This window comes from Oncorhynchus nerka, linkage group LG14 (genome assembly GCF_034236695.1).
Source record: "Oncorhynchus nerka isolate Pitt River linkage group LG14, Oner_Uvic_2.0, whole genome shotgun sequence".
In the NCBI taxonomy this organism is placed as follows: domain Eukaryota; kingdom Metazoa; phylum Chordata; class Actinopteri; order Salmoniformes; family Salmonidae; genus Oncorhynchus; species Oncorhynchus nerka.
This window is the reverse complement of record NC_088409.1, coordinates 10,814,796-10,842,071: the sequence shown is the minus strand read 5'-3', so window position 1 is coordinate 10,842,071 and position 27,276 is coordinate 10,814,796. Positions and strand designations below refer to the sequence as shown.

At 45.4% G+C, this 27,276-nt stretch overlaps 1 protein-coding gene across 1 annotated transcript; it reads right to left on the bottom strand.

Moving 5' to 3' along the window:
* Window positions 1–1,437: 1,437 nt before the first annotated feature.
* tbc1d31 (TBC1 domain family, member 31) lies at window positions 1,438–25,251 on the bottom strand. Its single transcript, XM_065027338.1, has 22 exons — window positions 24,816–25,251; window positions 24,445–24,591; window positions 24,237–24,352; window positions 23,837–24,015; window positions 23,506–23,657; window positions 23,182–23,341; window positions 22,780–22,980; window positions 22,457–22,618; window positions 21,928–22,007; window positions 20,784–20,930; window positions 20,458–20,591; window positions 19,948–20,081; window positions 19,243–19,422; window positions 16,477–16,709; window positions 16,111–16,263; window positions 11,482–11,617; window positions 9,927–10,019; window positions 9,576–9,716; window positions 7,109–7,303; window positions 6,123–6,276; window positions 4,496–4,651; window positions 1,438–2,864 (listed from the first exon to the last, which is right to left on the bottom strand). Exons 1-22 carry the CDS (start codon window positions 24,887–24,889, stop codon window positions 2,740–2,742), a joined length of 3,252 nt encoding a protein of 1,083 aa, XP_064883410.1. The 5' UTR covers window positions 24,890–25,251; the 3' UTR covers window positions 1,438–2,739.
* Between the last annotated feature and the right edge of the window lie 2,025 nt (window positions 25,252–27,276).

Here is a 27,276-nt window from a genome sequence, read left to right as displayed (position 1 = left end):
TACTCGCCCTGTGTGTGTATCCAAGTGATCGTTACTCGCCCTCTGTGTGTATCCAAGTGATCGTTACTCGCCCTGTGTGTATCCAAGTGATCGTTACTCGCCCTGTGTGTGTATCCAAGTGATCGTTACTCGCCCTGTGTGTGTATCCAAGTGATCGTTACTCGCCCTGTGTGTGTATCCAAGTGATCGTTACTCGCCCTGTGTGTGTATCCAAGTGATCGTTACTCGCCCTGTGTGTATCCAAGTGATCGTTACTCGCCCTGTGTGTGTATCCAAGTGATCGTTACTCGCCCTCTGTGTGTATCCAAGTGATCGTTACTCGCCCTGTGTGTATCCAAGTGATCGTTACTCGCCCTGTGTGTGTATCCAAGTGATCGTTACTCGCCCTGTGTGTATCCAAGTGATCGTTACTCGCCCTGTGTGTGTATCCAAGTGATCGTTACTCGCCCTCTGTGTGTATCCAAGTGATCGTTACTCGCCCTGTGTGTATCCAAGTGATCGTTACTCGCCCTGTGTGTGTATCCAAGTGATCGTTACTCACCCTGTGTGTATCCAAGTGATCGTTACTCGCCCTGTGTGTGTATCCAAGTGATCGTTACTCGCCCTGTGTGTGTATCCAAGTGATCGTTACTCGCCCTGTGTGTATCCAAGTGATCGTTACTCGCCCTGTGTGTGTATCCAAGTGATCATTACTCGCCCTGTGTGTGTATCCAAGTGATCGTTACTCGCCCTGTGTGTGTATCCAAGTGATCATTACTCGCCCTGTGTGTATATTATAACTCATTATTACCTGTTTTCTTTCTCTCTACATTGTGAAGGACCCGTCAGTCAGCATTTCACTGTTAGTCTACACCTGTTGTTTACCAAGCACTTCACTGTTACTCCACACCTGTTGTTTACCAAGCATTTCACTGTTAGTCCACACCTGTTGTTTACCAAGCATTTCACTGTTAGTCCACACCTGTTGTTTACCAAGCATTTCACTGTTAGTCTACACCTGTTGTTTACCAAGCATTTCACTGTTAGTCTACACCTGTTGTTTACCAAGCATGTCACTGTTAGTCTACACCTGTTGTCTACATCTGTTGTTTACCAAGCATTTCACTGTTAGTCTACACCGGTTGTTTACCAAGCATTTCACTGTTAGTCTACACCTGTTGTTTACCAAGCATTTCACTGTTAGTCCACACCTGTTGTTTACCAAGCATTTCACTGTTAGTCCACACCTGTTGTTTACCAAGCATTTCACTGTTAGTCCACACCTGTTGTTTACCAAGCATTTCACTGTTAGTCTACACCTGTTGTTTACCAAGCATTTCACTGTTAGTCTACACCGGTTGTTTACCAAGCATTACACTGTTAGTCCACACCTGTTGTTTACCAAGCATTACACTGTTAGTCCACACCTGTTGTTTACCAAGAATCTGACAAATACAATTTGATTTGCTAAGGCTTTATTAAAAGGTGAATGACCTGGATACCTATGCTGAGGTTAGCAAGTCATAAGTCACCATCAGACCAGAGCACGACTGGTGAGTATAGTCTGTCAAAGACTGAAACTAGTCAACAAGGCAGAGTTGATACAACAATACTTAAAAACAACTTAAATAACAAAATATACACAGGAGAGAGTTGTGCTACAAATCTCATTAAGACCATGGAATGCTTTCATTTAATCCCTCTTTAACTAGTCAACACCAGGGTTGTAGTTAGAGGACAGCTGTTTACCTCTTTAACTAGTCAACACCAGGGTTGTAGTTAGAGGACAGCTGTTTACCTCTTTAACTAGTCAACACCAGGGTTGTAGTTAGAGGACAGCTGTTTACCTCTTTAACTAGTCAACACCAGGGTTGTAGTTAGAGGACAGCTGTTTACCTCTTTAACTAGTCAACACCAGGGTTGTAGTTAGAGGACAGCTGTTTACCTCTTTAACTAGTCAACACCAGGGTTGTAGTTAGAGGACAGCTGTTTACCTCTTTAACTAGTCAACACCAGGGTTGTGGTTAGAGGACAGCTGTTTACCTCTTTAACTAGTCAACACCAGGGTTGTGGTTAGAGGACAGCTGTTTACCTCTTTAACTAGTCAACACCAGGGTTGTGGTTAGAGGACAGCTGTTTACCTCTTTAACTAGTCAACACCAGGGTTGTGGTTAGAGGACAGCTGTTTACCTCTTTAACTAGTCAACACCAGGGTTGTGGTTAGAGGACAGCTGTTTACCTCTTTAACTAGTCAACACCAGGGTTGTAGTTAGAGGACAGCTGTTTACCTCTTTAACTAGTCAACACCAGGGTTGTGGTTAGAGGACAGCTGTTTACCTCTTTAACTAGTCAACACCAGGGTTGTAGTTAGAGGACAGCTGTTTACCTCTTTAACTAGTCAACACCAGGGTTGTAGTTAGAGGACAGCTGTTTACCTCTTTAACTAGTCAACACCAGGGTTGTAGTTAGAGGACAGCTGTTTACCTCTAACTAGTCAACACCAGGGTTGTGGTTAGAGGACAGCTGTTTACCTCTTTAACTAGTCAACACCAGGGTTGTAGTTAGAGGACAGCTGTTTACCTCTTTAACTAGTCAACACCAGGGTTGTGGTTAGAGGACAGCTGTTTGTTAAGGCAAATAATATCAGCATCTTCTTTCAAACGGACAAACGAGCAGAAAACCACAAACCATTTCAGTTTCCTTTAAGTCTAGATATGCAAAACGAAAAGGCACAGCAGGTGTGTTTGTGTGTCGTCGTGGTTACTGGGAGACGGTAGAGTTGGAGTTTTTGGCGCGGGCCGCCAGTTTCTGCCGCAGCTCTCTGATGTTCTGCATCAACTCCCTCTCTCTGCAGTCCAGCTCCCCTCGACCCCGGTCCAGAGAGACTGAGAAAACAAGACACCACAGGACTCTTCAGGGACTTACTGTATGGATGTACACTCAGCAAGATTAGTGGGAACACTGAATAATGTCTTAGTAGATGACAATTCTGTTGATATTTTCTTCTGGAGTACAGACCTGTAGAAACAGTGAATGTAGATTTGTTTCTATTGGTATTGACTGTAAATGTGTTTATTCCAGGTGTAACTATGTTTCTATTGGTATTGACTGTACATGTGTTTATTCCAGGTGTAACTGTGTTTCTATTGGTATTGACTGTACATGTGTTTATTCCAGGTGTAACTGTGTTTCTATTGGTATTGACTGTACATGTGTTTATTCCAGGTGTAACTGTGTTTCTATTGGTATTGACTGTACATGTGTAAGTGTGTTTCTATTGGTATTGACTGTACATGTGTTTATTCCAGGTGTAACTCTGTTTCTATTGGTATTGACTGTACATGTGTTTATTCCAGGTGTAACTCTGTTTTTCTATTGGTATTGACTGTACATGTGTAAGTGTGTTTCTATTGGTATTGACTGTACATGTGTTTATTCCAGGGGTAACTCTTTCTATTGGTATTGACTGTACATGTGTTTATTCCAGGTGTAACTCTGTTTTTCTATTGGTATTGACTGTACATGTGTTTATTCCAGGTGTAACTGTGTTTCTATTGGTATTGACTGTACATGTGTTTATTCCAGGTGTAACTCTGTTTTTCTATTGGTATTGACTGTACATGTGTTTATTCCAGGTGTAACTCTGTTTCTATTGGTATTGACTGTACATGTGTAAGTGTGTTTCTATTGGTATTGACTGTACATGTGTTTATTCCAGGTGTAACTCTGTTTCTATTGGTATTGACTGTACATGTGTTTATTCCAGGTGTAACTCCGTTTCTATTGGTATTGACTGTACATGTGTTTATTCCAGGTGTAACTCTGTTTCTATTGGTATTGACTGTACATGTGTTTATTCCAGGTGTAACTCTGTTTTTCTATTGGTATTGACTGTACATGTGTAAGTGTGTTTCTATTGGTATTGACTGTACATGTGTTTATTCCAGGTGTAACTCTGTTTTTCTATTGGTATTGACTGTACATGTGTTTATTCCAGGTGTAACTCTGTTTTTCTATTGGTATTGACTGTACATGTGTTTATTCCAGGTGTAACTCCGTTTCTATTGGTATTGACTGTACATGTGTTTATTCCAGGTGTAACTCTGTTTTTCTATTGGTATTGACTGTACATGTGTTTATTCCAGGTGTAACTCTGTTTTTCTATTGGTATTGACTGTACATGTGTTTATTCCAGGTGTAACTCTGTTTCTATTGGTATTGACTGTACATGTGTTTATTCCAGGTGTAACTCTGTTTCTATTGGTATTGACTGTACATGTGTTTATTCCAGGTGTAACTCTGTGTTTCTATTGGTATTGACTGTACATGTGTTTATTCCAGGTGTAAGTGTGTTTCTATTGGTATTGACTGTACATGTGTTTATTCCAGGTGTAACTCTGTTTTGTGTCACACTGCTTTGCTTCCTCTTGTCCAGGTCACAGTTGTAAATAAGAACCTGTTCTGAACTGGTCTACCTGGTTAAATAAATGTGGTACAGACAGTCAGAAACACTCACAGCAAGTGGAGTCGTCTGAGGTGGACTGGTTGTTTAGACAGATGTTGTTGGGACTGTGATGTTGTTGAGACTGATGAGGACCAGGAGAAGCAACAGGATTGTGAAGCAGGCCACTAGTGGAGCACGGAGACCTGGCTCTCATCTCCCACTGTTGACCTGCCAAAACATACTGTATTAGTCACCAACACCCCGTACACAGCCTACCTTAGAGAAACACTGTAACCTTCAACTATTAGCTTAGAGAAACACTGTAACCTTCAACTATTAGCTTAGAGGAGCACTGAAACCTTCAACATCAACTATTAGCTTAGAGGAACACTGAAACCTTCAACATCAACTATTAGCTTAGAGGAACCCTGTAACCTTCAACTATTAGCTTAGAGGAACACTAACCTTCAACTATTAGCTTAGAGGAACACTAACCTTCAACTATTAGCTTAGAGGAACACTGTAACCTTCAACTATTAGCTTAGAGGAACCCTGTAACCTTCAACTATTAGCTTAGAGGAACACTGTAACCTTCAACTATTAGCTTAGAGGAACACTGTAACCTTCAACTATTAGCTTAGAGGAACACTGTAACCTTCAACTATTAGCTTAGAGGAACACTGTAACCTTCATCAACTATTAGCTTAGAGGAACACTAACCTTCATCAACTATTAGCTTAGAGGAACACTGTAACCTTCATCAACTATTAGCTTAGAGGAACACTGATACCTTCAACATCAACTATTAGCTTAGAGGAACACTGTAACCTTCAACTATTAGCTTAGAGGAACACTGAAACCTTCAACTATTAGCTTAGAGGAACACTGAAACCTTCAACTATTAGCTTAGAGGAACACTGTAACCTTCAACATCAACTATTAGCTTAGAGGAACACTATACCTTCAACTATTAGCTTAGAGGAACACTGTAACCTTCAACATCAACTATTAGCTTAGAGGAACACTGTAACCTTCAACATCAACTATTAGCTTAGAGGAACACTGTAACCTTCAACTATTAGCTTAGAGGAACACTGTAACCTTCAACTATTAGCTTAGAGGAACACTGTAACCTTCAACTATTAGCTTAGAGGAACACTGAAACCTTCAACTATTAGCTTAGAGGAACACTGATACCTTCAACTATTAGCTTAGAGGAACACTGATACCTTCAACTATTAGCTTAGAGGAACACTGTAACCTTCAACTATTAGCTTAGAGGAACACTGTAACCTTCAACTATTAGCTTAGAGGAACACTGAAACCTTCAACTATTAGCTTAGAGGAACACTGTAACCTTCAACTATTAGCTTAGAGGAACACTGATACCTTCAACTATTAGCTTAGAGGAACACTGTAACCTTCAACTATTAGCTTAGAGGAACACTGTAACCTTCAACTATTAGCTTAGAGGAACACTGATACCTTCAACATCAACTATTAGCTTAGAGGAACACTGATACCTTCAACATCAACTATTAGCTTAGAGGAACACTGAAACCTTAGGTGACAGGACTGTAATGTAGTAGTGTGGGTGGTGGGGTAGAATGCTCAGCATACTGCAGATAGATATATAATGTATAGAGGACCTGACTGCCTATTCTCTCCACAACATATATTTCTATGAGGCTGGGCTCACTGAGTGAGTGGTCCTGGCTCCTGCGGAGGTTGTCTCTGTGCTGCTCGTTCTCCTCTTCCTCCTGGCTGAGGAAGACTCTCCTGTTGGCCTCGGCTGTGGCTGCAGCCTGCCTCTGCTCCTCTAGCTGGGCCTTCTGAGACACCACCTCCTCCCACTGAAACGCACAATGGCTGAACACACTGCACACCCCCTCCTCCTGCTGAACACACTGCACACCCCCTCCTGCTGAACACACTGCACACCCCCTCCTGCTGAACACACTGCACACCCCCTCCTCCTGCTGAACACACTGCACACCCCCTCCCGCTGAACACACTGCACACCTCCTGCTGAACACACTGCACACCCCCTCCTCCTGCTGAACACACTGCACACCCCCTCCTCCCGCTGAACACACTGCACTCCTCCCGCTGAACACACTGTACACCTCCTGCTGAACACACTGTACACCTCCTGCTGAACACACCCCCTCCTACCACTGAACACACACCCTCCTCCCACCATAAATCAATTCTCCAGTTGATCAACAGGTACAGTAACTAACAGGACCCTCCATGACCTACTGTATATACTCTCTACATCATCTCTCCTCCTACCCTCTGTCCCTCTACGTCCTCATGACCGACTGTATATACCCTCTACATCATCTCTCCTCCTACCCTCTGTCCCACTACGTCCTCATGACCTACCGTATATACCCTCCTCTACATCATCTCTCCTCCTACCCTCTGTCCCTCCACGTCCTCATGACCTACCGTATATACCCTCCTCTACATCGTCATCATCTCTCCTCCTACCCTCTGTCCCTCTACGTCCTCATGACCTACTGTATATACCCTCTACATCATCTCTCCTCCTACCCTCTGTCCCTCTACGTCCTCATGACCTACTGTATATACCCTCTACATCATCTCTCCTACCCTCTATCCCTCTACGTCCTCATGACCTACTGTATATACCCTCTACATCATCATCTCTCCTCCTACCCTCTGTCCCTCTACGTCCTCCATGATGTTAACTAGCTGCTGCTCCTTGGTGAGGGTCTCTCTGTGTAGTCCAGCCAGATGGTGGTGGTGTCTGTCCCGGGCTGCATCCTCCTGGTCTAGACGCCTCATCACCTCAGCCTGCCACTCGGTGTCCACTCCCAGCTGGCCTGCTTCAGCTAAACACTCCTCTAGAACCTGAGACGGGGAGGAGGTCAGTCTCTCTCTCCAGTTATTGTTTAATAACCCCCTATATTTCAGTCTAGAACCTGAGACGGGGAGGAGGTCAGTCTCTCTCTCTCCAGTCATTGTTTAATAACCCCCTATATTTCAGTCTAGAACCTGAGACGGGGAGGAGGTCAGTCTCTCTCTCTCCAGTCATTGTTTAATAACCCCCTATATTTCAGTCTAGAACCTGAGACGGGGAGGAGGTCAGTCTCTCTCTCTCCAGTCATTGTTTAATAACCCCCTATATTTCAGTCTAGAACCTGAGACGGGGAGGAGGTCAGTCTCTCTCTCCAGTTATTGTTTAATAACCCCCTATATTTCAGTCTAGAACCTGAGACAGGGAGGTCAGTCTCTCTCTCTCCAGTCATTGTTTAATAACCCCCTATATTTTAGTCTAGAACCTGAAACGGGGAGGAGGTCAGTCTCGCTCTCTCTCCAGTCATTGTTTAATAACCCCCTATATTTCAGTCTAGAACCTGAGACAGGGAGGAGGTCAGTCTCTATCTCTCCAGTCATTGTTTAATAACCCCCTATATTTCAGTCTAGAACCTGAAACGGGGAGGAGGTCAGTCTCTCTCTCTCCAGTCATTGTTTAATAACCCCCTATATTTCAGTCTAGAACCTGAAACGGGGAGGAGGTCAGTCTCTCTCTCTCCAGTTATTGTTTAATAACCCCCTATATTTCAGTCTATAACCTGAGACGGGGAGGAGGTCAGTCTCTCTCTCTCCAGTCATTGTTTAATAACCCCCTATATTTCAGTCTAGAACCTGAGACGGGGAGGAGGTCAGTCTCTCTCTCTCTCCAGTCATTGTTTAATAACCCCCTATATTTCAGTCTATAACCTGAGACGGGGAGGAGGTCAGTCTCTCTCTCTCCAGTCATTGTTCAGTAACCCCCTATATTTCAGTCTAGAACCTGAGACGGGGAGGAGGTCAGTCTCTCTCTCTCTCCAGTCATTGTTTAATAACCCCCTATATTTCAGTCTAGAACCTGAGACGGGGAGGAGGTCAGTCTCTCTCTCTCCAGTCATTGTTTAATAACCCCCTATATTTCAGTCTATAACCTGAGACGGGGAGGAGGTCAGTCTCTCTCTCTCCAGTCATTGTTTAATAACCCCCTATATTTCAGTCTAGAACCTGAAACGGGGAGGAGGTCAGTCTCTCTCTCTCCAGTCATTGTTCAGTAACCCCCTATATTTCAGTCTAGAACCTGAGACAGGGAGGAGGTCAGTCTCTCTCTCCAGTCATTGTTCAGTAACCCCCTATATTTCAGTCTATAACCTGAGACAGGGAGGAGGTCAGTCTCTCTCTCTCCAGTCATTGTTCAGTAACCCCCTATATTTCAGTCTAGAACCTGAGACGGGGAGGAGGTCAGTCTCTCTCTCTCCAGTCATTGTTCAGTAACCCCCTATATTTCAGTCTAGAACCTGAGACGGGGAGGAGGTCAGTCTCTCTCTCTCCAGTCATTGTTTAATAACCCCCTATATTTCAGTCTAGAACCTGAGACGGGGAGGTCAGTCTCTCTCTCCAGTCATTGTTCAGTAACCCCCTATATTTCAGTCTAGAACCTGAGACGGGGAGGAGGTCAGTCTCTCTCTCTCCAGTCATTGTTTAATAACCCCCTATATTTCAGTCTAGAACCTGAGACGGGAGGAGGTCAGTCTCTCTCTCTCCAGTCATTGTTTAATAACCCCCTATATTTCAGTCTAGAACCTGAAACGGGGAGGAGGTCAGTCTCTCTCTCTCCAGTCATTGTTCAGTAACCCCCTATATTTCAGTCTAGAACCTGAGACGGGGAGGAGGTCAGTCTCTCTCTCTCCAGTCATTGTTCAGTAACCCCCTATATTTCAGTCTATAACCTGAGACAGGGAGGAGGTCAGTCTCTCGCTCCAGTCATTGTTCAGTAACCCCCTATATTTCAGTCTATAACCTGAGACAGGGAGGAGGTCAGTCTCTCTCTCCAGTCATTGTTCAGTAGCCCCCTATATTTCAGTCTAGAACCTGAGACGGGGAGGAGGTCAGTCTCTCTCTCTCCAGTCATTGTTCAGTAACCCCCTATATTTCAGTCTATAACCTGAGACAGGGAGGAGGTCAGTCTCTCTCTCCAGTCATTGTTTAATAACCCCCTATATTTCAGTCTAGAACCTGAAACGGGGAGGAGGTCAGTCTCTCTCTCTCCAGTCATTGTTTAATAACCCCCTATATTTCAGTCTCTGGAAGTATACAGTAGATAAATGCTCACCTTCTTGGTTCCCAGGCTGACGTCAGTGTCGTTGTTAAGGAGGTGTTGGAAGGTGGTCTCCTCGACCTCTGACCTGTGTCTCCTGGTATCCACCTCTGCTCTGACCTCCTGAGTCACACGCACCTGCTCCTTGGCCAGTTGCTACATCACAAGGATTACATGGTGACATCACGGTCTGGTGAATGAAGACCAAGCCATATTGTAGCTGGACAGCGTTAAAAATGGCCAATGTTAAATGACGTGTGGTGTCTTAACTTTATGCTGCACGGAATAGAATGTGAATGACGAGATGGTGTTTGTCTCAGGGGCAGGTCTCTGCACATTGTTGTTGTGATGAGGACAGTCACTGACCTGTTCAAACAGCCGTCTCTGTGCTTCCAGCTCCATCTGTCTGACTTGTATATCCTGTACTGCTGCTGCCGTCTCCTGGTCTCTGGTGTTCATCTGAGCCCAACAAACACACCATACAGTAGAGGACATATAGACACCCCATTATATACAGTAGAGGACATATAGACACCCCATTATATACAGTAGAGGACATATAGACACCCCATTATATACAGTAGAGTACATATAGACACCCCATTATAGACAGTAGAGTACATATAGACACCCCATTATATACAGTAGAGTACATATAGACACCCCATTATAGACAGTAGAGTACATATAGACACCCCATTATATACAGTAGAGTACATATAGACACCCCATTATATACAGTAGAGTACATATAGACACCCCATTATATACAGTAGAGGACATATAGACACCCCATTATATACAGTAGAGTACATATAGACACCCCATTATATACAGTAGAGTACATATAGACACCCCATTATATACAGTAGAGGACATATAGACACCCCATTATATACAGTAGAGTACATATAGACACCCCATTATATACAGTAGAGGACATATAGACACCCCATTATATACAGTAGAGTACATATAGACACCCCATTATAGACAGTAGAGTACATATAGACACCCCATTATAGACAGTAGAGGACATATAGACACCCCATTATATACAGTAGAGTACATATAGACACCCCATTATATACAGTAGAGTACATATAGACACCCCATTATATACAGTAGAGGACATATAGACACCCCATTATATACAGTAGAGTACATATAGACACCCCATTATATACAGTAGAGGACATATAGACACCCCATTATATACAGTAGAGTACATATAGACACCCCATTATATACAGTAGAGGACATAGACACCCCATTATATACAGTAGAGGACATATAGACACCCCATTATATACAGTAGAGGACATATAGACACCCCATTATATACAGTAGAGGACAGACACCCCATTATATACAGCAGAGTACATATAGACACCCCATTATATACAGTAGAGGACATATAGGCACCCCATTAGACAGTAGAGGACATATAGACACCCCATTATATACAGTAGAGGACATATAGACACCCCATTATATACAGTAGAGGACATATAGACACCCCATTATATACAGTAGAGGACATATAGACACCCCATTAGACAGTAGAGTACATATAGACACCCCATTATAGACAGTAGAGTACATATAGACACCCCATTATAGACAGTAGAGTACATATAGACACCCCATTATAGACAGTAGAGTACATATAGACACCCCATTATAGACAGTAGAGTACATATAGACACCCCATTATAGACAGTAGAGTACATATAGACACCCCATTAGACAGTAGAGGACATATAGACACCCCATTATAGACCGTAGAGTACATATAGACACCCCATTAGACAGTGGAGTACATATAGACACCCCATCACATTACACACAAAATAAAAGGATGGAATGGATCTCTTCTTTCAATATTAAATACAGGGAGGTGACTGAAGTGAAAACAGACCTTCCTCTGTATCTGCTCGTCCAGTCTGTGTAGTTCAGTCAGTCTCTGGTCCTGCTGCTGTTGCAGGAAGCGTCTCCTGGCAGCATCCATCAGCTGGAGCTCCTTCACCTTCAACTCACGCTTCATGGCTGTTAACCTGGAGACACATTACAGACTGTCAGAGAGACTAACCTGGAGACACATTACAGACTGTCAGAGAGACTAACCTGGGGACACATTACAGACTGTCAGGGAGACTAACCTGGAGACACAGACTGTCAGAGAGACTAACCTGGAGACGCATTACAGACTGTCAGAGAGACTAACCTGGGGACGCATTACAGACTGTCAGAGAGACTAACCTGGAGACGCATTACAGACTGTCAGAGAGACTAACCTGGAGACACAGACTGTCAGAGAGACTAACCTGGAGACACAGACTGTCAGAGAGACTAACCTGGGGACACATGACAGACTGTCAGAGAGACTAACCTGGAGACACATTACAGACTGTCAGAGAGACTAACCTGGGGACACATTACAGACTGTCAGAGAGACTAACCTGGAGACGCATTACAGACTGTCAGAGAGACTAACCTGGAGACACAGACTGTCAGAGAGACTAACCTGGAGACACATTACAGACTGTCAAAGAGACTAACCTGGAGACGCATTACAGACTGTTAGATAAATAAACCTTGGAACACATTACAGACTGTCAGACTAACCTGGAGACGCATTACAGACTGTTAGATAAATAAACCTTGGAACACATTACAGACTGTTAGAGAGACTAACCTGGGAACACATTACAGACTGTCAGACTAACCTGGGGACACATTACAGACTGTTAGATAAATAAACCTGGGGACACATTACAGACTGTCAGATAAATAAACCTTGGAACACATTACAGACTGTTAGATAAATAAACCTGGGGACACATTACAGACTGTCAGACTAACCTGGGGACACATTACAGACTGTTAGATAAATAAACCTGGGGACACATTACAGACTGTCAGAGACTAACCTGGGGACACATTACAGACTGTCAGATAAATAAACCTTGGAACACATTACAGACTGTTAAGATAAATAAACCTTGGAACACATTACAGACTGTTAGATAAATAAACCTTGGAACACATTACAGACTGTTAGATAAATAAACCTTGGAACACATTACAGACTGTCAGACTAACCTGGGGATGCATTACAGACTGTTAGATAAATAAACATTGGAACACATTACAGACTGTCAGAGACTAACCTGGGGATGCATTACAGACTGTTAGATAAATAAACCTTGGAACACATTACAGACTGTTAGATAAATAAACCTTGGAACACATTACAGACTGTCAGACTAACCTGGGGATGCATTACAGACTGTTAGATAAATAAACATTGGAACACATTACAGACTGTCAGACTAACCTGGGGACACATTACAGACTGTCAGACTAACCTGGGGACACATTACAGACTGTTAGATAAATAAACCTTGGAACACATTACAGACTGTCAGACTAACCTGGGGATGCATTACAGACTGTTAGATAAATAAACCTTGGAACACATTACAGACTGTTAAGATAAATAAACCTTGGAACAGGGAACTCAAGTCTTTCAGCTTAATTAGTGACATCACATTTTATGGGCCTGTACCAAGTCATTTATGAGGATCAATAACTATGACATGGAGAGTGTCACGGTACCTCAGAATGTTCTTCCTTCTGAGGATCCTGACTGAATACTCCTCCTACATGATGCAGACACAGTTCTGGCTTGGAAAGGGGGGAGGGGGGGGGGCTAGTCAAATTGTACAACTGAATGTATTCAACTGAAATGTGTCTTCCTCTCTGAATCAGAGAGGTGTGGGCGGCTGCCTTAATCGGCATCCACGTCTTCGGCGCCCGGGGAACAGTGGGTTAACTGCCTTGCTCAAGGGATTCGATCTAGCAACCTTTCGGTTACTGGCCCAATGCTCTAACCACTAGGCTACCTGCCGTCCCTACGCTCTAACCACTAGGCTACCTGCCGCCCCTACGCTCTAACCACTAGGCTACCTGCCGCCCCTACGCTCTAACCACTAGGCTACCTGCCGCCCCTACGCTCTAACCACTAGGCTACCTGCCGCCCCTACGCTCTAACCACTAGGCTACCTGCCGCCCCTACGCTCTAACCACTAGGCTACCTGCCGCCCCTACGCTCTAACCACTGGGCTACCTGCCGCCCCTACGCTCTAACCACTAGGCTACCTGCCGCCCTACGCTCTAACCACTGGGCTACCTGCCGCCCCTACGCTCTAACCACTAGGCTACCTGCCGCCCTACGCTCTAACCACTAGGCTACCTGCCGCCCCTACGCTCTAACCACTGGCTACCTGCCGCCCCTACGCTCTAACCACTAGGCTACCTGCCGCCCCTACGCTCTAACCACTAGGCTACCTGCCGCCCCTACGCTCTAACCACTAGGCTACCTGCCGCCCCCCTACGCTCTAACCACTAGGCTACCTGCCGCCCCTACGCTCTAACCACTAGGCTACCTGCCGCCCCACGCTCTAACCACTAGGCTACCTGCCGCCCCTACGCTCTAACCACTAGGCTACCTGCCGCCCCTACGCTCTAACCACTGGGCTACCTGCCGCCCCTACGCTCTAACCACTAGGCTACCTGCCGCCCCTACGCTCTAACCACTAGGCTACCTGCCGCCCTACGCTCTAACCACTAGGCTACCTGCCGCCCCTACGCTCTAACCACTAGGCTACCTGCCGCCCCTACGCTCTAACCACTAGGCTACCTGCCGCCCCTACGCTCTAACCACTAGGCTACCTGCCGCCCCTACGCTCTAACCACTAGGCTACCTGCCGCCCCTACGCTCTAACCACTAGGCTACCTGCCGCCCTACGCTCTAACCACTAGGCTACCTGCCGCCCCTACGCTCTAACCACTGGCTACCTGCCGCCCCTACGCTCTAACCACTGGGCTACCTGCCGCCCCTACGCTCTAACCACTGAGGCTACCTGCCGCCCTACGCTCTAACCACTAGGCTACCTGCCGCCCTACGCTCTAACCACTAGGCTACCTGCCGCCCCTACGCTCTAACCACTAGGCTACCTGCCGCCCCTACGCTCTAACCACTAGGCTACCTGCCGCCCCTACGCTCTAACCACTAGGCTACCTGCCGCCCTACGCTCTAACCACTAGGCTACCTGCCGCCCCTACGCTCTAACCACTAGGCTACCTGCCGCCCCTACGCTCTAACCACTAGGCTACCTGCCGCCCTACGCTCTAACCACTAGGCTACCTGCCGCCCCTACGCTCTAACCACTAGGCTACCTGCCGCCCCTACGCTCTAACCACTAGGCTACCTGCCGCCCCTACGCTCTAACCACTAGGCTACCTGCCGCCCCTACGCTCTAACCACTAGGCTACCTGCCGCCCCTACGCTCTAACCACTGGCTACCTGCCGCCCTACGCTCTAACCACTAGGCTACCTGCCGCCCTACGCTCTAACCACTAGGCTACCTGCCGCCCCTACGCTCTAACCACTAGGCTACCTGCCGCCCCTACGCTCTAACCACTAGGCTACCTGCCGCCCCTACGCTCTAACCACTAGGCTACCTGCCGCCCTACGCTCTAACCACTAGGCTACCTGCCGCCCCTACGCTCTAACCACTAGGCTACCTGCCGCCCTACGCTCTAACCACTAGGCTACCTGCCGCCCCTACGCTCTAACCACTAGGCTACCTGCCGCCCCTACGCCTAACCACTCTACCTGCCGCCCTACGCAACCACTAGGCTACCTGCCGCCCCTACGCTCTAACCACTAGGCTACCTGCCGCCCCTACGCTCTAACCACTAGGCTACCTGCCGCCCCTACGCTCTAACCACTAGGCTACCTGCCGCCCCTACGCTCTAACCACTAGGCTACCTGCCGCCCCTACGCTCTAACCACTAGGCTACCTGCCGCCCTACGCTCTAACCACTAGGCTACCTGCCGCCCCTACGCTCTAACCACTAGGCTACCTGCCGCCCCTACGCTCTAACCACTAGGCTACCTGCCGCCCCTACGCTCTAACCACTAGGCTACCTGCCGTCCCTACGCTCTAACCACTAGGCTACCTGCCGTCCCTACACTCTAACCACTAGGCTACCTGCCTGTCCCTACACTCTAACCACTAGGCTACCTGCCTGCCCCTACACTCTAACCACTAGGCTACCTGCCTGCCCCTACACTCTATTCACTAGGCTACCTGCCTGCCCCTACACTCTAACCACTAGGCTACCTGCCGTCCCTACACTCTAACCACTAGGCTACCTGCCGTCCCTACACTCTAACCACTAGGCTACCTGCCTGCCCCTACACTCTAACCACTAGGCTACCTGCCGTCCCTACACTCTAACCACTAGGCTACCTGCCCCTACACTCTAACCACTAGGCTACCTGCCTGCCCCTACACTCTAACCACTAGGCTACCTGCCGTCCCTACACTCTAACCACTAGGCTACCTGCCTGCCCCTACACTCTAACCACTAGGCGACCTGCCGTCCCTACACTCTAACCACTAGGCTACCTGAATGATTGATGATTGATGTAGTAATAAATTGGCAGACATAGATGACTGTCTGTCTGTTCTCTGACCTGGTTCTCTGTTCAGCCAGCTTGCTCTCCTCCTGCTGTAGGATGTCCCTGCGTTTCTCCTCAGCCTGCTGCAGTATCTCCTGCTGGGTGTACCATGCCTCGTCCTCAGCCTGCCTCTGAACCGCCTTCGCACGCAGCTCCTGCACCGCCTGCCTGGAGAGACACGCACACATATCTGACACTGCTCTTTGACACAAATACCGAAGAAGGCTTTGACCGAAACGTCCGTGTCAAGCTTTTCCCCCTTGCTACTGCAAGAAAAACAGAGATAAGATATTAAGAGTTTGACTTTGTGTGAACCTTATCGTCTTTGCCAGTGTTCTAGAATGCCACAGAAAGGATAAGATGCCAATGGTATAATCTGACCTCTCTCTGAGGTAGTCCACTTCCTGTTGGCGTATCCTCTCTCTCTCCTGAGACTGGTACTCCACTATGTAGGTGGGGTACTTGTTGAAGACAGGGTACTGTCCCCTGGTCAGAGGCTGAAAGTCATCCAGCATGTTCCTGGGGTGGATGTCTGCTGGGGTGCTCTCCATCAGCCTGTAGGTCTCCTTTATCACGGAGCTGACGTCCAGGTTGTTACGGTGGTGGAAGAAATACTGGGAGGGAGAGAAAGAGGGAGGCAGGGAGAGAATCAAGGGTGCATTTTCCCTTCATGAAGAAGAAGGTACATATACTGTAGCTGCAAGCAGCAATGAGCGGGGTTCATAGGATGGCAGAAAGGACACCTGGGTAATAGTTACGATATCAACGCCAAACTGAATAGGGTTCATCATGGTAATGTCTCTGATGACCCTAAAAAGTTCCACGTTGATAGACCATTGTGGAGTGGATTTACAAAGGATTTAAAATGGACTTCCTGATTTATCAATAACTCAGCCATCTCTTAATTAAGCAAAAACATTTAAAAAATGTTGAATAAAAAAATAAAAAAGGTTTACCTAAAAGTCCCTGACAGCATTAGTGGAAACCAAGACTGTTCTCAGGGCAAGCTTAGTTGTAGCTAAATATGTTAAAAGTCTTATCGGGGAAAATATATCGTGTTTTAGCTAACCCTTAACCAAATGTTCCTAACCTACCATGTTAATTCTCCTAACCTGCTGCGTACGTTCTCTTAACCTGCTGCGAAAAGTCACTTCTTCTAGTCAAAACCGGCAGACCTGCCCTGAGAACAGTGTGAACATCCACTCAGTGTGACAGTGCTTTGATGGGTCCTTGAGGAATATGTGTTCAGCATGAGAAAAGTCACTTCTTCTAGTCAAAACCGGCAGACCTGCCCTGAGAACAGTGTGAATATCCACTCAGTGTGACAGTGCTTTGATGGGTCCTTGAGGCAAATTTGTTCAGCATGAGAAAAGTCACCTACATACAAAGTTCCAAGCCTCTAGGTCAAGGGGTATTCAACTGGGGGTGAACACATTGTGGATGACCTACCTACAGTAGAAAGGAGGAGAATATCTTTATTCTAATGATGTCAACTGTATTTCTCAACTCCTTATAATGAGCCAATCACACTCATTGGAGCAGCTGACAAAAGGCTTTGAAAAAGCCCTTGCTAATAGACTACCAGTACGACAAGTACCGATGGCTGCTGGTAGGATTTCTGGACTTTTTGCCAACACCTGGCTAACCTTTGTTTAACCAGCTAAACAGCTGCTCTTAGGAAAAGGGCACTTCCTCTTCCAACTATAAAATATGTTGAGGTCAAAATAATGAAACACTATTAACCAAATCTATTCTTTAAAAAAAAACGTTGATTACTTCTCCTTGACATTATCATTCACCTGATGATAAGACATGTGCATTTAATTATTATTATATTTGCTAATGTATGAGGGGGGTCCCTGGGAGGGGTTCTGGGAATGGGTCCCTGGGGAAGGGGTCCCTGGTGGGGGTCCCTGGTGGGGGTCCCTGGGAAGGGGTTCTGGGAATGGGTCCCTGGGGAAGGTGTCCCTGGAGGGGGTCCCTGGGAGGGGTTCTGGGAATGGGTCCCTGGGGAAGGGGTCCCTGGGAGGGGTTCTGGGAATGGGTCCCTGGGGAAGGTGTCCCTGGAGGGGGTCCCTGGGAGGGGTTCTGGGGAAGGGGTCCCTGGGAGGGGTTCTGGGAATGGGTCCCTGGGGAAGGGGTCCCTGGCCAAGAAAAGGTTGAAGAACCCTGCTGTAGGTCAAACAGGGTGATGGATATGAGGGTTTATAACTGCTTATAACCTCGCTACATATAGGTCAATCAGTACCATTATTTTTGATCAAGTCAGTCCTGTAGTTTGTTTGTGCCAAATTTGGAGAAAAGAAAAGTTACCAATCTATGCTTGCAATATTTTTTTATTTATAAAAATGCAGCTTTGCTGTGAACAACTAATACATTAGACTAGACTAACCATGTTAAAATGATGCAAATAATGCTCTGTTCTTCAATATTCATCCTTAATATGCAATTCGGAGACTGTCGCAGTAGTCATGACAACATATATAGTGGCATATAGTCATAACATGAAGTCATATAAAGGGCCTAACCAATGAAAGTGTCCCTTCCCATGGTTTACAAAAAACATCTTACCGTAAACCTTCCCATGGTTTACATAAAACATCTTACCGTAAACCTTCCCATGGTTTACATAAAACATCTTACCGTAAACCTTCCCATGGTTTACATAAAACATCTTACCGTAAACCTTCCCATGGTTTACATAAAACATCTTACCGTAAACCTTCCCATGGTTTACATAAAACCTCTTACCGTAAACCTTCCCATGGTTTATATAAAACATCTTACCGTAAACCTTCCCATGGTTTACATAAAACATCTTACCGTAAACCTTCCCATGGTTTACATAAAACATCTTACCGTAAACCTTCCCATGGTTTATATAAAACATCTTACCGTAAACCTTCCCATGGCTTACATAAAACCTCTTACCGTAAACCTTCCCATGGTTTATATAAAACATCTTACCGTAAACCTTCCCATGGTTTATATAAAACATCTTACCGTAAACCTTCCCATGGTTTATATAAAACCTCTTACCGTAAACCTTCCCATGGTTTATATAAAACATCTTACTGTAAACCTTCCCATGGTTTATATAAAACATCTTACCTCAAACCTTCCCATGGTTTATATAAAACCTCTTACCTCAAAGTCCTCTTTGTGGCTGCAGAGCAGTAGTGGGCCACGGCAGCAGGTGACATATGAGACCACAGATACCAATAAGAAGGCAGGATGGTTAGAGAAGACGTTGTCAAACAGTTTGAGCCACTCATCTCTGGTCAGCACCTCAGAGAACAGAGTCTCTAACAGGGGCCACACATACAGCTGGAGGAGAGAGAGGAGAGATAGAGGTTATTAAAGAGTTTCAGCCACTCATCTCTGGTCAGCACCTCAGAGAACAGAGTCTCTAACAGGGGCCACACATACAGCTGGAGGAGAGAGAGGAGAGATAGAGGTTATTAAAGAGTTTCAGCCACTCATCTCTGGTCAGCACCTCAGAGAACAGAGTCTCTAACAGGGGCCACACATACAGCTGGAGGAGAGAGAGGGGAGATAGAGGTTATTAAAGAGTTTCAGCCACTCATCTCTGGTCAGCACCTCAGAGAACAGAGTCTCTAACAGGGGCCACACATACAGCTGGAGGAGAGAGAGGAGAGATAGAGGTTATTAAAGAGTTTCAGCCACTTTTCTCTGGTCAACATCTCAGAGAAGAGAGTCTCTAACAGCGAGTGGAAATGTATCACTGAACGCTTGTTTGTGGGAGCAGATAAAATAACAACCGTACAATACTAGTGGCATTATAATACAGTTGTAAGGAGAGTTTAAAAAGAGATCTCCTGGTCGTCTCACCTGAGAGGTGACTCCACAGTCGATGAGGTGCTGCAGCAGTTCCTTGTCATGGTGAGCCAGAACATTCTCTGCCATGCTCAGTACGTTGAGAGGAGGGTTGGGGAAGTATTCAAACCAGTGCTGGCACCAGTTCACTGCAAAGGACAAACAAAACTGTCAATACCCTATTTTACAACCAAAGTTACATAAACAAGGTACACGAAAAAGCAAACTGAAAAAGTGACAAATATTCAGCAACGCTAAGTTAGCAAACAGGGCCGACATGAAAGGACAAGTGAAACATGATTCAGTTTCTAGTAGTGTGTGTACTATGTATACTGTGTGTACTGTGTATATTGTGTGTACTGTGTATATTGTGTATACTGTGTGTATTGTGTATACAGTGTGTATTGTGTATGCTGTGTGTATTGTGTATACTGTGTGTACAGTGTGTATTGTGTATACTGTATATTGTGTTTATTGTGTATACTGTGTGTACAGTGTGTATTGTGTGTACAGTGTGTACAGTACCTATAGTGGTGGCGACCACTTCAAAACAGAGCAGTGGGTTATTCTGGAAGAGCTTGACGAAGGGAAACGCCATCAGAGGGAGGTAGTCTGTCTCTCCAAAGATGGCCGCCCAGTGGGCTAGTGCAGACAACACTCTGTAGGCAGACAAGAGATGGAAATGACAGCACTGTCAGATACACCCATCACAATAATTAATCATCAAGGACGTTTTGATAAAAATGGAAGAACCATTAGCTCCTACTATGAATAATTCCATATGATCTGAAGGTGCCCAGGCCAACATGACAGCAGGCCCATAGTGCCAGCCAGGTAAGTGGTAAGTATACCGTTGAAGTCCCCGCTGCAGTTTGTGGCTCTTGATGGGGTACCGCTCCTGGATGCTGAGGTAGGCAGAGTGCAGGCCTTTATCGGTCAGACTGCTGAAAGCTGCGTGGTTCTCTGGTAGACGCAGGAGGGACCTCCACACAAACATCCTGACAAATAAACGCATGATCATCATAAAGGAACACCGTTTACTGCGGTGTCTAAAGGAGCACCGTTTACTGTAGTGTATAAAGGAGCACCGTTTACCGTAGTGTCTAAAGGAGCACCGTTTACCGTAGTGTATAAAGGAGCACCGTTTACTGTAGTGTCTAAAGGAGCACTGTTTACTGTAGTGTCTAAAGGAGCACCGTTTACCGTAGTGTATAAAGGAGCACCGTTTACCGTAGTGTATAAAGGAACACCGTTTACTGTAGTGTCTAAAGGAGCACTGTTTACTGTAGTGTCTAAAGGAGCACCGTTTACCGTAGTGTATAAAGGAGCACCGTTTACTGTGGTGTCTACAGGAGCACCGTTTACTGCCGTGTCTGAAGGAGCACCGTTTACTGCCGTGTCTAAAGGAGCACCGTTTACTGTAGTGTCTAAAGGAGCACCGTTTACTGTAGTGTCTAAAGGAGCACCGTTTACTGCAGTATCTAAAGGAGCACCGTTTACCGTAGTGTCTAAAGGAGCACCGTTTACTGTGGTGTCTACAGGAGCACCGTTTACTGCCGTGTCTGAAGGGGCACCGTTTACTGTAGTGTCTAAAGGAGCACCGTTTACTGTAGTGTCTAAAGGAGCACCGTTTACTGTAGTGTCTAAAGGAGCACCGTTTACTGCAGTATCTAAAGGAGCACCGTTTACCGTAGTGTCTAAAGGAGCACCGTTTACTGTGGTGTCTACAGGAGCACCGTTTACTGTGGTGTCTACAGGAGCACCGTTTACTGCCGTGTCTGAAGGAGCACCGTTTACTGTAGTGTCTAAAGGAGCACCGTTTACTGTAGTGTCTAAAGGAGCACCGTTTACTGTAGTGTCTAAAGGAGCACCGTTTACTGTAGTGTCTAAAGGAGCACCGTTTACTGTAGTGTATAAGGAGCACATTTGTATGTTGCTGCCCCTCGTTAAAACTGTGACACCTTGGCCCCCGATTCCTGATTTGTAGTTAGTTACCTGTATTTAGCTGGATATTCTCCAAATGCCTTCAGTAACGTCACAAGTCTCTTCTTGTTTAGACCGTCAGGCAGTTCATTCTGAAAAAGAAAAGCCACAAATCAGTTGAATGCCTCACTTGATTCAAAACAACATCATTCAAAATGTGGGATGAGGAAAACCAATGGTAAAATCATTAGACAGCTTGGCTCCAGACCAGAGAAGTAAATAAGGTCATGCTATTATAAGGCCACTATGAGATTATACCACAAGTATCTATGCTTCTGTCTGCCATGTGTTTCTGCATGCTCTACAGGTGTAGGCTCTTAATTTGAGGCAGTTTGCTACAGAGGGAAAATAATCTTGGAGCAACAGGAAATGTGAATTATAATATTGATTATAATTAATGGATTTTTTTTTGTAGGGGTCAAAATCGCAAATTTTCAAGGGGAAATTACAAACTTCAGAAGCCTTTTAAAACCTTGAATACAAGTTTTCATTTCCTGTTGTGCAACAAAAGAGTGATCCAATGAATATCCTACATCTGTACCTCTTTATCCTCTGTCATGGGGACAGCTGGAGGCCTCAGGACTTTGGTCTTGACCCGTCGACCAGGGTTTTTGGCCGGCCGCTGGACCCCTTCTGACTTCACCTTCATTGTCAGAGCGGAACACTCTCCACCAGACACCACTTTGACCAGGGACGGAGGAGGCTAGGAGAGGATGACGAGTGGCTCAGGGGAAGGCAGAAACATGACGGATGTGTGCTAATCTAAAAACTACACAGATGAAACGAAGCTGCCTGGGTCATTTAGCAAAATTCAAGGACACGTGTCAGATGAATGGCCTTTCTAATCACTCTGATGATTGCTACCTTGTTGTAGTCCTGGGTCAGACACTGAACACTGTAGATGTTTAGGCTGCCGTTGTCCATTATCGTGACAATATGGCGTCCGTTGGGACTGACGGTGGCTGAGGTGATGGCGTCATCATGGGATCCGATGTTGAAGAGCAGCTTGCAGGTCTGGATGTTGATGAAACGCATCACACCATCCTGACTCAGCACCCCAAGAGTCTGAAGAACAAAAACTAAAGGTTTTCTCATTTTCCAACCACCGAGACAAATAAAGCATGTTCTCCAAAATACCTCAGTATCAGATAGCATTGGCTGTACATTGGCTGCTTTTTTGGCAAGGGTTCTCTTGAAAAAGATATGTAAAACTCAACGTGACTTCCTTGGTTAAAGGATGAATAAATAGAATGAATGAATACATACCTGGCTGGCCCCACCATCGAAGCTGTCTGGTAGGAACTCCAGCTGTCTGACAGAGCGGACCTTGGGAGGCATCTGGACCACTCTAAGCAGCTGCCTGGTGTCCAGACACCACAGATGGAGAAGGTTGGATCTGCCCCCTGCAGCCAGAATCTTCCCATCACTGTCAAGAGAACACAGATGGTTTTAGGAGGACATCACTGGTACTGAACATCTGCTTTGTTGTTCAGGGCTTATCTGTAATAGTCATAGCCCCAAAGACAGACACACTTTTGTATATTAGACTTCCACTTCCACTCAACCGTTCAAAAACACACACACACACACCGTGTGACAGCAAATGCCTTGTAGTGTATCCTGGGTCCCTCATCAGGAACAGGCAGCTGGTATTTGCAGAACAACGTGTCACTCTCCCAGGCAAAGATGGAGTCATCGTTGAAACAGCTGAGGATGGTGTTCCCCAGAGGAAGAAAGAACACCTAGAAAAAAATAACACACAGAGTTAAAATGAATTTTCACAAATTCAGATCAATTGTTTAGAGTTCTACAAAATGTAAAATATAAAAAGGCACTGTGTGAATTTTGCCATGATGTATTCATTGTACTGTCAAATCTGAAAAATGAAATGATTCAGTTGTGTAAATGTGAATGATCTAACCCTCTGTATGCCGACAGATTGGCGGACATTGAGTTTCCTCTTCCTCTGGAAGGTGTCCAGGTCCCAGAGCTGAGCCGTGTCAGCTGATGTACTGATGGCGTAGCGGCCAGAGCCATGGACCGACACAGAGGATACCGCCCCCTCGTGACCCCGCATCCAGCTCACCAGCTGCTTCGTATCTGACGGAATCAAACAATCAAATCAATCACTTTTTGGTTCCAATTGGCAAACACCCAGCAAAAACTCCATTATCTGATGGAATCATTGGTCTTTCAACGTACTGGAAGTTTGGGTATACAGGCCAATACACCACAGAAGATGACTTTACCCTCCTCAATCAGCTAATCAGTTCCTAACCTTTTGGAAAACAATTATTAAGCAGCAATGTAAGGAGTCAAACCTTTGTCAAAGCACTTGATGGAGTAGTCTGCAAGAGCAACCAAGAATTCCGTTGTTCTGCGCAAGTTGAAGGCCAAGGCAGTGCATGCTTGACCGGTTTTCTGGACAAGTCTAAACCTGGAAAGAGACAGAACAGGTATGAGCACAGCCTGCACCAGTAAGAGTATTGCAATGCAATATTGTGGTGTTGACAGTGTGACATACTGCACCTGTTTCTGGTGATGTCTAAGACATAAATATTCCCATGGTGATCTCCAGCCAGGAAAGAGTCCCCTGTAGTGTCGAAGGTGACATGAAGGAAGCGGACTGTTTTGGACTGGTAGGCAGCTGCACTGCGAATCACTGTGACCACGATACTGTTAAAGCAAAAACTGTTATTGTGGTCTACATACAAGATGCACGTCTAGCTGTCAGACAAGAATGCAAAGCACAGCTTCTCTTCAAGATATGCAGAAACAGACAATAACATTCCCCTCTCGTTTACGATCAACAACACTCAACAGCCAGGCTTCACTATCACAAGGTGATGGAGACTCAACAAGTGAGTTATGAGCTAACGTTATCCTTTGAAACGACCTACCCAGTATTACTTGGTGTTGGTTTTCGATGCCATACTTTTCCCTCCTCCTTGTTTCCAATGTCGGTCGTTTGCATTTTTTTTGATGAGCAGAATTGGGGAGATGATACGTTTGGATCTAGCTAGCTAGCGAGTTAGCAGTGGTAACTAATTAACTGTTGATTAGCTAGCCTGAATACCAGCCTATCGTCTGGCGGTCTGTACAGCGCGAAATTTGAAATAACACGTTATTGCTGGTCTCCAATCGCAAGATGAGCATTCACACGCATATTATCGAGCAATCAATATCGCGCAAAAGTATTTATTGAGAACAAAACTCAAATGAAAGCCATAATTATAAATCTGTCTTCAGTTAGAAAGTTGTCAGCGGTTATCTTGTCGCTTATTGAATGACGTCCCGAATGGGATGTAAACAGTAGCAGGAATTGTGGTTACTGGAGTTCTCTATGATCAAATAGGTTAAATTGGAGGATTGGAGGTTTTTAACCCTCTGTGTAGATGTACCACAGTTACAAACTAATAAATGTGATTGTTCTATAGTCATTACTGCTAATTATAAGGGGGTGCATAACATAGCCATAGGCCATGAAGGTGGACAAGGACCAATGCCGTGCCAAGTTTTGGTTTAGAAAAAAGTATGATAGGTGGACACTTTCTCAAGGTGATCACAATACAATACAATATCAAATGTATCTAGCTAGCTACAGTATTTGACACCTGTCTAATTTTCCTGCACTCTTAGCAACGCGGTTCTAATTTTATACACTAGCGTTGTTTTCAATTGTATTGAGACAAAATATCTTAAAGGATCATATTATTAAACAGACTTTCCAAACGTGGGTCTGTTGTAGACCCACTTCCTCTCTGCTGACCTCATGTCAAAATAAAGGTCCTGCACGTGCACCATATGTGGAGAAAAAATGAATAACTTGTGGGGGACTTTTATTTTGACATTAAGTAAGCAGAGAGGAAGTGGGTCTACAACATACCCACGTTTGGTAAGTGTGTTTAATAATACGATCCTTTAGATATTTTGTCTCAAATTCCCAAGCCATAATGACCAACCGTCCTGCCCAACGCACAGTAGGTTCAAATGCAATTGTATTTAACTTCTGGCTTCCCACGGAAAGTTTTTGTGCAACCCAATACAATTGAAAGCAATGCTACTGTATGTAAATACTACACCCGCGTTGATAAAAGCACCTACCTTAACCCCTACCTTAACTACACAAACAAAAATATCAATGCAACATGTGAAGTGTTGGGCCCAAGTTTCATGAGCTGAAATAAATGATCCACAAAATGTTCCATATGCACAAAAAGCTTATTTCTCTCAAATGTTGTGCATAAATTATTTTACATCCCTGTTAGTGAGCATTTATTCTTTGCCAAGATAATCCATCCACTTGACAGCTGTGGTGGAGACAATAAAAGGCCAATCTAAAATGTGCAGTTTTGTCACACAACACAATACCACAATTGGCATGCTGACTGCAGGAATGTCCATCAGAGCTGTTGCCCGAGAATTTAATGTTAATTTCTCTACCATAAGCCGCCTCCAACGTTTTAGAGAATTTGGCAGTACGTCCAACCGGCCTCACAACCGCAGACCACGTGTAAACACGTCAGCCCAAGACCTCCATATCCGTCTTCTTCACCTACGGGATCGTCTGAGACCAGCCACCCGGACAGCTGATGAAACTGTGGGTTTGCACAACCAAAGAATTTCTGCATAAACTGTCAGAAATCGTCTCAGGGAAGCTCATCTGTGTGATCATCGTCCTCACCAGGGTCTTGTCCAGTGGAGGCTGCTGAGGGGAGAATGGCTCATAATAATGGCTGGAACGGAGCAAATAGAATGGGAACCATGTGTTTGATGTATTTGATACCATTCCACCTATTCCGCTCCAGCCATTACCACGAGCCCGTTCCCCACAATTAAGGTGTCACCAACCTCCTGTAGTCTTCACCTGACTGCAGTCAGTGGGCAAATGCTTACCTTCGATGGATGAATCCCGGTTTCAACTGTACTGGACAGATGGCAGAGAGCGTGTATGACGTCGTGTGGGCGAACGGTTTGCCGATGTCAATGTTGTGAACAGAGTGCCCCATGGTGGGGTTATGGTATGGTCAGGCATAAGCTACGGACAACAAACACAATTGCATTTTATCAATGGCAATTTGAATGCACAGAGATGCCATAACGAGATCCTGAGGCCCATTATCGTGCCATTCATCCGCCGCCATCACCTCATGTTTCAGCATGATAATGCACGGCCCCATGTCAGAAGGATCTGTACACCATTCCTGGAAGATGAAAATGTCCCAGTTTTTCCTTGGCCTGCATACTCACCAGACATGTCAACCATTGAGCATGTTTGGGATGCTCTGGACCGACGTGTACAACAGTGTGTTCCAGTTCCCGCCAATATCCAGCAATTTCGCACAGCCATTGAAGAGGAGT

Bases quoted from the DNA above. Each gene is read 5' to 3' on its own strand.
- tbc1d31 (XM_065027338.1), bottom strand. From the start codon at position 24,889: ATGCAAACGACCGACATTGGAAACAAGGAGGAGGGAAAAGTATGGCAT. The intron at 16,710-19,242 runs GTAAGAGGTTTT...TCTCCCTCCCAG, and splicing joins GCCACAAAGAGGACTTTGAG to TATTTCTTCCACCACCGTAA. The intron at 10,020-11,481 runs GTCTGTTTTCAC...TGTTGGGCTCAG, and splicing joins ACGAGCAGATACAGAGGAAG to ATGAACACCAGAGACCAGGA.